General features: G+C 42.6%; 1 protein-coding gene across 1 annotated transcript; it reads left to right on the forward strand.

Moving 5' to 3' along the window:
• The first annotated feature begins 231 nt into the window (after window positions 1-231).
• On the forward strand, window positions 232-5,004 carry LOC123066734 (cysteine-rich receptor-like protein kinase 10). The gene is made up of 7 exons (XM_044489769.1): window positions 232-1,072; window positions 3,195-3,305; window positions 3,431-3,612; window positions 3,883-4,093; window positions 4,170-4,407; window positions 4,529-4,679; window positions 4,789-5,004. The coding sequence occupies exons 1-7, from the start codon at window positions 232-234 to the stop codon at window positions 5,002-5,004; spliced, it is 1,950 nt and encodes a 649-aa protein (XP_044345704.1).
• The last annotated feature ends 6,582 nt before the right edge of the window (window positions 5,005-11,586 follow it).

An 11,586-nucleotide genomic window follows, 5' to 3' on the forward strand; every position in this document is an offset into this window, starting at 1 on the left:
GGTTAGGTTCGGTCTTTTGGGTTCGGTCTTGGGTCTTGGGTCTTTGCAAGAATCATGCTCACCCCACTCAAACGTAGGTCAGTACGTCCCGTCCCAATACATCACCATGAATGTGATGCTGACATCGGAGCAACTTGATCGGTGTTGCATTAGTATTTCGCATCGTCATAAATAGAAAACCATCAACGATCTTTTGCCACTGCCCGGTATAAGCTTAGCTAGTCGATGGACATGGCTATCGTCCTCCTCCTTCTTCTCCTTCCTTTTGTTGGTGCCGAATGGCAAGTCTGCGGCGGCAGCAGCGGCAACTACACATCAAACAGCACCTACCAAGCCAACCTCCTGCTCCTCTCCTCCACCCTTCCCAACAAGGCCGTGTCCAACACCACACTCTTCGCCACCGCCACGGCCGGCCATGATCCGGACATCGTCTACGCCCTCGCGCTTTGCCGCGGGGACACCATCGATGCCTCCGACTGCGAGACCTGCGTGGCTGCCGCCTTCCCTGATGCCCAGCAGATCTGCCCATACAATAAGGACGCCACCTTGTACTATGATGCCTGCATGCTCAGGTTCTCCAACCATAATTTTCTTGTTGCCAACAGCACCCAAGATCAGATGAGCTGGATCACCCTCCGGAACAACCTCAACTTCACCACAGGCGGCGACTCCGCCAAGCACCTGCTGTTGATGCGTCTCAACAGCACGGCCCAAGCGGCTGCAAACAGCTCCAGGAGGTTCACCACCTCGCGCTTAGGCATCAACCTCATCCCCACGGTGTACTGCCTCATGCAGTGCACGCCCGACCTCACGCCCGACGACTGCACGGCTTGTTTACAGCTTGTTTTGAAGCATACGATCAAGTCCCTAGATGGAGCGCAAGGTGGTCGAATTCTCGGGACATGGTGTAGCATGAGGTACGAGCTATACCACTTCTACGAAGGGGTCCCCATGCTTGCAATTCCGGCCGTCAACGGCACCATGCCGCCTACCAGGTACCCACATTCCCAGTCGTATCCACCAGCTGCGGCGCCTCCCCGGCTGGTGCAGGCGACCGTCCAAGAACAGCAGGGTATGCAAACTTCTCACCCTGTCCAGGTCATCCTGCACTGGTGGAAAAAGGGCCTTTGGTCGCGGTTCGCAACTGCCATTAGTCGCGGTTGCGCAACCGCGACCGACCGGGCGCGACTAAAGCCCCCCCCCCCCCTTTAGTCGCGGTTGCTTAAGAACCGCGACTAAAGGCCCGTCCACGTGGGCGCCAGGTGGCCGTCGGGGCGGAGGACCTTTAGTCGCGGTTCTTGTGGCTAACCGCGACTAAAGGCCGCCACAGGTTTTTGAAAAAAAAATTGATTTTTTTTTTCAAATTTCTGAATTATTTTAACCTCTAGTCTCTAATCACCACCCCTCATCACTTCTCAATTTATTCTTTTATCACCCCTCATCATTCCAAATCATCTAACTTCCCAACCGGTCACCCATCCCTCTCACTACTCCAGCCCAAGCACGCTTAACTTCCGGGTTCTATTCTCCCACGCTCCAAGTCTGCACTTGTTGTTTTCCTGACAATAACAAGATGTCAATCCTATTAACCTTCAGGAATTTTGCTTGAGCATGAAGTGACACATTTCACTGTTTGAGTTTGAAACTATTGTTTTAAAAACAATAATTATTTAGTAACACTAATATTTCTTGAATAATTAGTTTGACCATTGTTTGACCACAGTTTGACCACAGTTGACCACAGTTTGACCAGATTTGACCAAAATTGAAATAATTAAAATAATTATTTAGTAACACTAATATTCTAGAATAATTAGTTTGACCATTGTTTGACCATAGTTTGCCCACTGTTTGAATATTTTTCTATTTTTTCCACTCTAGATCTTACAAGCCCCGTAACTTTTTTTCTATTAGGTTTTTGAGGATTTTGAAAATGTTTAACGGGGTTCCCCCGGTTAAATTTGGATGTAACTTTTCGAGTAGATGATTTTTCATATAAAAAACTTTTTCATCCGAGTTAGTATGCAAAAGTTATGCCCATTTTTACAAATTTCAGAGAGATTTTGCAAATAAAGTCAAAATTCACATTTGCAAATTTTCCCAACAACTAGACCACATATCACATGAGAAACTTATTTTCTTTTATTTTTTTGACATTTCCATTATTTTCTTTTATTTTTTTTAAAACTGAAAAGGCGATCCCGGGGGGGTTAGAGTTTGAAAATGGGACCTTTAGTACCGGTTCGTGGCACGAACCGCGACTAAAGGTCTCAACCCCATTAGTTCCGGTTCGTGCCACAAACCGGGACTAAAAGGGAGGAGCTTTAGTCGCGGTTGGCCTGGCCAACCGCGACTAAAGGCCTTTGGGCACCTTTAGTCGCGGTTGGCCTGGCCAACCGCGACTAAAGCCCGCGAGCGCCCTGGGCCCAGGCATTTGGTCGCGGTTCATCTGCCGAACCGCGACTAAAGACTTCATTAGTCGCGGTTCCTACAGTTTCGCGACTAATGGGGCTGGACGGAAGCCTCTTTTTCTATCAGTGCTGGCGACATGGCTTCTATTTGATTAATTGATTCAGAAAAATTGTGGAGAAAAGCTTTTTAAATGAGGGAATTCCCTTTGCGTCGAGATGCATACAGCTAGTAAAAAGAACTTATATGTACTGATATATACTCTCTCCATTCAAAATATATGTCATGGTTTTAGTTCAAATTTGAACTAAAACCGTGACAAGTACTTTGAAAAGGAGGGAGTATAATCTATACTAAATTTTCTTTCATGGCAGCTGATTTACTTTTGCACAATATGGTAATCTCCACTTTCAAAAATCTCTTATTAGATCTTTATGATAAGTAGCTTCTTAAGTACTAGTAGACCTGAGCTTAGAACAGATGAATAAAAATAAATAAGTAGAAAAACTAAGTTTTTAGAAACTAAGCTAAGTGAATCAAAAAGAAAAGGAGGTTCACTGACATTGGGGTAAACCGTTAGAATCGGAACGGTTCAAAGGTCACTGGAAAATGGGTGAAATTTCCTTTGTCAAATATATGGCCGATCCATGTTTAATTTGTCAGGCTGATTTGTCATTATTGTCTACCACTTGGTAAAAAGATATATTTATTTTTCTATCACTAAATGAATCCGTTTTTGTTTATATATGAGAACTATACATGAATTAGTCTCTTTTTTTCTTTAGGACACAACTCACGCAAGAGGGTGTTGCTGATTATTGCTGTGGTGGCTTCACTACTGTCAATACTTCTATGCTTTATCTGTTCCGTTGTATGGATGAGAAGACGAAGACAAGGTTTGTTCTAATGATGGTTCATTCACAACAATGTTCCCCGAAAACTGAAAATTATTGATGTAGCCAGCCAGGTTAAGTTTCAGTCCGAGATTAATGATGTATATTTGTATGTTCTCTCAATTTAGGAAAGGTAAACTTAAACGACCAGGCTGCCACCAATAGACTGGAAGAAGATGAACTGGTCTGGAGATTAGAGGAGAAGAGTTCAGAGTTCACTCTCTTTGACTTTTCTGAGATATTACATGCTACACATAACTTCTCCAAAGAAAATCTACTTGGACAAGGTGGTTTTGGCCCTGTCTACAAGGTAAATGCATTGTCTTGAAAAGATTCAATCCTGAGTTCATTCTAAAAATATATAAAGATTAGCTTAGATAAATCTAAGATTGACTGGCCATTAATCAAGACATTCTTGCGTGTGCGCTAAAAAACATAGAACTTTGCGGAAATGCAAATAAAGAAAATCTTGATAACTTGATTATTTTGTCATATTTTCCAATGGATGACTTGTAATCCATGTTTTGTCATTTCAGTAAAAAATGATGCCTCCAATTTTGTTTTGTATACATATTTGTAGGGCCAATTACCAGATGGAATGCAAATTGCAGTCAAAAGGCTTGCCTCACATTCAGGACAGGGTTTTATAGAATTCAAAAATGAAGTTGAACTTATTGCAAAATTACAGCACAATAATCTTGTCAAGCTCTTGGGATGCTGCATTCAGGGAGAGGAAAAACTATTGGTGTACGAGTATTTGCCAAATAAGAGCTTGGACTTCTTTATATTTGGTATGCACATTGTATTTTTAACCATATTTTGTATTGTGGTCCATACATTCTATAAAATGCACTCTCTAATGTGCAGAAAGAAACAGGACAGCTTTTATTGATTGGAACAATAGACGTGCGATAATCGAAGGGATAGCCCAAGGTCTTCTGTATCTCCACAAGCACTCTCGGTTACGCATCATACACAGAGACCTTAAGGCCAGTAACATTCTTTTGGACAAGGACATGAATCCAAAATTTTCTGATTTTGGCCTAGCAAAAATATTCAGCTCCAATGATATCCAAGGAAGCACAAAGAGGGTAGTAGGAACATAGTAAGCATATTTCTTATTTACTAATTACAACATAAGTAGTGCTTAGAATACCTTTTATTAGTTGACGAACCGAATTGTATATTTTGATATGATATTTTCTTGTGCTTCTAACTCATTTCAGTGGTTATATGTCTCCGGAGTATGCATCTGAAGGCATTTACTCAATCAAATCAGATGTGTTCATCTTTGGTGTGTTACTCCTTGAGATCCTTAGCGGAAAAGGGAATTCTGGTTTCTATCAGTATGGAGACTTTCTTAACCTTATTGGATATGTGAGTCTTTTCTATACCCTCGTGTGCACGGTCATGTTATTTTTCCAGTGGACTTATAGCTTGTATCATGTATATGCATGTGATGAAGATACTTTCTCGCTTTCTGTAGTCATGGCAACTATGGGAAGGAGGAACATGGGTTGAGCTTCTAGATGCATCAATTGTAAAGGAGATCTGTACATCAGATGCTAGGCGGTACATTAACATTGCACTGACGTGTGTACAAGAAAGTGCAGATGATCGACCCACCATGTCAGATGTCGTTGCAATGTTAAACAGCGAGAGTGTTATTCTTCCAGATCCAAATCAACCTAACGGTATCTAAGACACATGAATTTTTTGTCCCATGTAGTAATAATGATGTAACCATCACCGAGGAGCCAGATGGTAGATAGTATCACTTTATTTCAGTTGTAAATAAAAATGTATTCATAGTGGTGTCTAAGGTTTACACTAATCCAAACTATACTCTATATGTTAACTATTGTACCTATTGTTATCCAATCATTTCCATAGTAATTCAAGCTTAAATAAGCCCACCATAGGCAGATGTAGCAACTGAATAAAGTTACACTAGCAGAAAACATCACATCATACACGGGCAAAAACCCTACATTGCTCGTGCCATGCTGCTAACTCTAGTGTGACTTACTCCTCCACCGCCACTCACCTATTTTCTGAATCCCAATGTCATCCTCCCAGACCTTGCCTTCGTCACCCCCACTGGGTCCTCCTTGCCTTTCACCACCTCCCATGCGGTCCTCCTCGCCTTCCTCCTCGGCCCGCCAAGCCCACCGAGCCCTCCTCCTTTGTCGCGGTTGTCGGTAACTACTTAGGGTTTGGGAGAACCAATGCAGTGGTTGCCGTATCGTGCCTTGTCCGAACAAGCGGGGTTCGGGAGGGCTACAAACCCAACAACATCACCACTACCACCTCACAAGCCTGCAACAGTGGGATCCACTGCGGCCTCAACCCACGAGGGTGGCCAATGGTTCAAGGACAATGAGAGAGGATGGCTACCGACGATCTCGTCGCCACACATGGTGAGCTATCGCATGTTACTAAAGGAAATATGCCCTAAAGGCAATAATAAAGTTGTTATTTATATTCCCTTATATCATGATAAATGTTTATTATTCATGCTAGAATTGTATTAACGAGAAACTTGATTCATGTGTGAATACATAGACAAACAGAGTGTCACTAGTATGCATCTACTTGACTAGCTCGTTAAATCAAAGATGGTTAAGTTTCCTAGCCATAGACATCAGTTGTCATTTGATTAACGGGATCACATCATTAGAGAATGATGTGATTGACTTGACCCATTCTGTTAGCTTAGCACTTGATCGTTTAGTATATTGCTATTGCTTTCTTCATGACTTATACATGTTCCTATGACTATGAGATTATGCAACTCCCGAATACCGGAGGAACACTTTGTGTGCTACCAAACGTCACAACGTAACTGGGTGATTATAAAGGTGCTCTACATGTGTATCTGATGGTGTTTGTTGGGTTGGCATAGATCGAGATTAGGATTTGTCACTTCGATTGTCGGAGAGGTATCTCTGGGCCCTCTCGGTAATGCACATCACTATAAGCCTTGCAAGCAATGTGACTAATGAGTTAGTTGCGGTATGATGCATTACGGAACGAGTAAAGAGACTTGCCGGTAACGAGATTGAACTAGGTATGATGATACCGATGATCGAATATCGGGCAAGTAACATACCGATGACAAAGGGAACAACGCTTGTTGTTATGCGGTTTGACCGATAAAGATCTTCGTAGAATATGTGGGAGCCAATATGAGCATCCAGGTTCCGCTATTGGTTATTGACCGGAGACGAGTCTCGGTCATGTCTACATAGTTTTCAAACCCGTAGGGTCCGCACGCTTAACGTTCGGTGACGATCGGTATTATGAGTTTATGTGTTTTGATGTACCGAAGGTAGTTCGGAGTCCCGGATGAGATCGGGGACATAACGAGGAGTCTTGAAATGGTCGAGATGTAAAGATCGATATATTGGACGACTATATTCCGACATCAGAAAGATGCCGAGTGATTCGGGTATTTATCGGAGTACCGGAGAGTTACGGGAATTCGCCGAGGAGTATATGAGCCTTATTGGGCTTTAGGGGAAAGAGAGAGGGGAGGCTGCCCCCCCCCCAAGGCCTAGTCTGAATTGGACTATGCCCTTCCATGTAGTAGACATGACCGAGACTCGTCCCCGGTCAATAACCAATAGCAGAATCTGAATCCTCATACGGGCTCCCACATATTCTACAAAGATCTTTATCGGTCAAACCGCATAACAACAATCGTTGTTCCCTTTGTCATCGGTATGTTACTTGCCCGAGGTTCAATCGTCGGTATCATCATACCTAGTTCAATCTCGTTACCGACAAGTCCCCCTCCCCCCCTAGTCCAATTCGGACTAGGCCTTGGGGGGGGGGGGGCAGCCTCCCCTCTCTCTTTCCCCTAAAGCCCAATAAGGCCCATATACTCCCCGGCGAATTCCCGTAACTCTACAAGCATGATATCCTGTTGTTCATTGAATGTGTTTGTTCACTAGTTCCAATGAAAGGGCACTACATGTTGGTCCTCTCTTCCTAAATTCAAATATGTCTTGTAAACAAGTGTTTATTTCCTTGACATTGTACAAATAGGACTAGTGATAGTGTTCAAGTTTTCTAGTTAGAGCTTTGTTGTATGAAGAGATCTTTTATTTCACCAGTAAATTGATCTCCAAACTGTTGATTTATTAGGTAGTTAAACTTTTTAAAGCAAATAGTTTTAAGATGCTTCATGAAACTCAAAAAACACTTTATTCTTCAATCAACGATGATAACAAAGAGAGATAACTACTTCATTTCATTTCTATGCAATTCGTTGGTACTACATGACAAATTGTTTTCCAAGAGAGTGTTTTGCAATGTGTTACCAAAATTTCATGCTGGTTCCACTATTAAATTTCATGTTGTTTTCCAAGGGTTAGATGTTCTGAGTATGATGATGGAGCAACCAAACCTTTCTACTCTCAGGAAAAGAGAAGAATCGGGATTCAACATTATTGAGCGCATAACATAGCTCGTCCATCATGCATGATGCAATGTGCAGATGTTGAGCATGGTGCAAGGGTGAGCGGTGGCGGAGCTAGGATTTGGGTATAGGGGGCTAATTCGATGAAAAATCATCCCATGTGATAACTATCTAATGTTATAATAATTCTATGCTTCGAGGCTACAACAACATGGTTACGTTTGTATTAGCCTAGATTTGTCTACAATTGCTGAAAGATCAAAAATATTAATAATTTAATCAGAAGATAACTTTGCTGCAATGCCCAAGCAAGTCGACTATCTTCGAACTACAGAACTTCTATTCAAATATTCATATATAGTGTAAAATTTGGATTGATCTTGATAGTGTTTAGCGGCACTGTTCTATTCCTAACTGCAAGTCTTGGAATAAACATCAAATATCACACAATTAAAATAATTACATCATTTTTTACGGTTATAATGTAAGAGTTGAAAGAGATTTGTAGATTGTTTAGTGCTAACCATGCATAGTAGGCTGGAAAATTGATATGTGTAGGATTGTGGGGTTGCGGTGCCGGCGTTGCCCCTAATCTAATCTCAATTTGAGCGAGAAACTGCAGGAAGGCAGCAGGCAGCATGGCAGCCCTAATCGCCTATTCTTTTTTAGGGAAGCGCTAATCGCCTAAGCAGTCACACACAAGGTAGTCAGAGTCGGGATTCAGAGTCAGATGAATATCGAGTGGTGGAATCGAGGATTCTACTAGATTTAATCAAATAAGATATTTTATATCTGCGCCAGAAACTTATATCAGTTCTATAGATTTTTAACACTAAATATAAAACAAGAACCGTACACATCAATGCGAGCTGTATTCCACTTCTTTTCATGGCTAACCAACTATCTAGCTTGCTTGTATGGCAATATGAGAGGGGAATATATAGAACATTTAAATCTTTGACACACGAAATTTACATAGAAGGTTTCTTTTACATGAATAGCCGATCACTTGTATAGCTAACCCGCAGTGCTGAACCTTGAAGGATTTTACTCTCCTTCTCCGATCAGAACCTTGAAGGGTTTCTGAGATCCAGATCAAAGATGTCGGTGGTTGAGCATTTGGGCTTGGGAGGGAATAAAGGGCTATGAGTCATGTGAAAAAGGGTTTGGATGATGGCATTAATATTCTGCTAGAACTAAACAAATGACTTAGATAAATTAGTAGAATCGGGCATAGTCCATACCATGGTCGGATTCTATAGTTTTGTATAGGATTGAATGATTTGGATCACGTATCAACATGGATTTTACCCAATCCAGATTCATAGTGGGACTTGGATCGACATGCTTCCGTAGGATCCAAGGAGTCGAGTCGGGATTCTGAATACCTTAATCACACATCAAGCCCGGGAGTTCGTTTAACACCAGGACTAATAGCAAATAAGGGCAACGAGTGGCTTTAGTATGGGCCTTCCCTATTTTCCAGGTTTTACATATAGTGATGGTTTACAATTTATCATCACCGCGGAGGCAGATGGCAAATGGTTGATCATTTTGCTTCGGTCGATAATGAAAAAGCTAGCAATCAACAAGTTTGAGGTTTACACTAATCCACACCCAACTTTTCTCGTTAACTTCTGTATCCAACTTTCTCCAAACATTTCTACATTAATTCGAAGAACGGATAAACTAACACAAAGGACCAGTGGTCCATTGAGCATGCCTTCCGGTAGAGGACCTTTGCATGACCTCTTCTTTCTTTCCCATCCTCTCCAAGACCTTGGCAACCTCCACGTTCCTCTCAGAGTCAAAGTACACAAAGTCGGTGTCTAGTATGCCTTCCATGTCATTGAGTCCACCATGAGTAATGTCGCACGAGAAGTAGTCGATGGAATCATCCGGATACACCAGCTTACATGCGGACTCCTGGCCGTAGTAGCAACGACCATTTGGCAAAACCAATTTTTTTTTACGGGAAGGCCTTCATGGCTAGCTTTATTTATCAATCACTGCTACATCATCCACAAGAATGTTTACAATAAAATTCGGTGATGCATCAACCCACACAGACGGATTGTTTACGCTTCCCCACCTAGCTAGCTCATGAGCAACTACATTTGACTCACGGTACAATGCTCTATGGAAACCTTCCCAAAATCTTGCAAAAGGGTCATGCACTCCTCCAGAATAGGTGCCGCCACCATGCCTTGGCCTTCATTCTCCTTCATGGCATCTATGACAATCATATTGTCCATCCTTACTATCACACTGTTGCATCCCAAATTCTGGAGAAACTTGAGGCCTTCTCTAAGTGCCGCCGCCTCTGCGCAAACCACATCAGCTACATGAGTTAGTTTTGCCGTGGCTGCACCAATGAAGTTACCGCGGTTATCACGAACTATGGCCCGACATCCTCCTGAGTGTTCGACCACATAAAATGCCGCATCCACATTCAGAACCTGCTGATTTGCAAGAACCACCGGCCACTTATTCAGTTTACGAGAGCTCCCCATTTTCCCAGTAGCACGGACGAAGTTCATGGTTACAGCTTGGATCGCCATCACCGTCCGCTGAGGATTTTGGATTGTTTCTCCGCGAACAAACTGTCTGCGTTGCCACCATAGATACCAACAGGTTGCCGCTACAACTTCGGGCAGGTAAATTCCATCCATGTACCTGGTGTTCATCATCACAAAGAAGAAACTCAAGTGTACCTACACAAATTTGATTGGTACTAGCTCCTGAAGCCAAGAATTCAAGTCCCAACGCAGCCCAGACTTCTCTAACTCTGCTGCAAGCGAACGATGCATGACGAACATCTTCTGCTCCTTCTGTGCAATGTGGGCAGTGTGACTTACTGCCTATATGACGGTTTGCGAGAACATTGTAACACGGGATTGCATTGTGTAAGCATTTCCAGATGAATATCTTAATCTTTGTTGGTAGTTTCAGTTGCCATATTCTCTTCCAAACTGGGTGTGGGTTTGAGCCACTCTGATATGTATTCCTCTCATCTTCCTTAATATAAGTATCTTCCCATAGTTTATGATAAGCTGAGCAAACTGAAAACTGAGCATTCTTGCTAAGATGCCACACAACAAAGTCTTCTGTAACTTGCTGATATAGGGGAACTTGGAGAATACGTTCCGCATCTATATGCCAGAAGTTATCTCGGATTAACTATTCATCCCATTCTCCCGAGTGTGGATCAATCAACTCACATACTTTCGAGAGCATCTGACCTCCACGCACAGTAAGGATTTTCCTTGAGGCACTATTGGGGATCCAACAATCTTCCCAAATGTTTGTTTTTGTTCCGCCCCCCACTCTCCAAATATGACCCTTCTTAAAAACTTGGATCCCCGCCCAAATGCTTTGCCATACGAATGAAGAGCCCTTATTTAGCTCACAGTTGAGTATATCTCCAATTGAATAATATCTCGATCTGAGGACTTTGGCGCAAAGAGAATCGTAATTCTCAATAAGCCTCCAAACCTGCTCAGCTAACAGGGCCATGTTAAAACTGTGTATATCTCTTAAACCCATTCCACCCTTCTCCTTCGGCACACACATTTCCACCATGCAAACCAATGCATTTTCCTCCGGTCTTCTTCGTCACCCCACCAATAGTGCGACATTGCGTCAGTGATCCCCTTACAAATTTTCTTTGGGAATTTAAACACACTCATCGCATATGTTGGGATGGCTTGGGCCACCGCTTTAATTAAAGCTTCTTTGCCACCAAAAGAGAGGGTCCGTTCCTTCCATCCATTGATCATGATTTGAAATCTTTCAATGATATGCTCAAAGCAAGTCACCTTATCCACTCCAATCATCGAAGGTAGACCCAGATATTTCTCC

This window comes from Triticum aestivum, chromosome 3B (assembly GCF_018294505.1).
Source record: "Triticum aestivum cultivar Chinese Spring chromosome 3B, IWGSC CS RefSeq v2.1, whole genome shotgun sequence".
NCBI lineage: Eukaryota > Viridiplantae > Streptophyta > Magnoliopsida > Poales > Poaceae > Triticum > Triticum aestivum.

Bases quoted from the DNA above. Each gene is read 5' to 3' on its own strand.
- LOC123066734 (XM_044489769.1), top strand. From the start codon at position 232: ATGGCTATCGTCCTCCTCCTTCTTCTCCTTCCTTTTGTTGGTGCCGAA. The intron at 3,306-3,430 runs GTTTGTTCTAAT...CTCTCAATTTAG, and splicing joins GATGAGAAGACGAAGACAAG to GAAAGGTAAACTTAAACGAC. The intron at 4,408-4,528 runs GTAAGCATATTT...AACTCATTTCAG, and splicing joins AAGAGGGTAGTAGGAACATA to TGGTTATATGTCTCCGGAGT.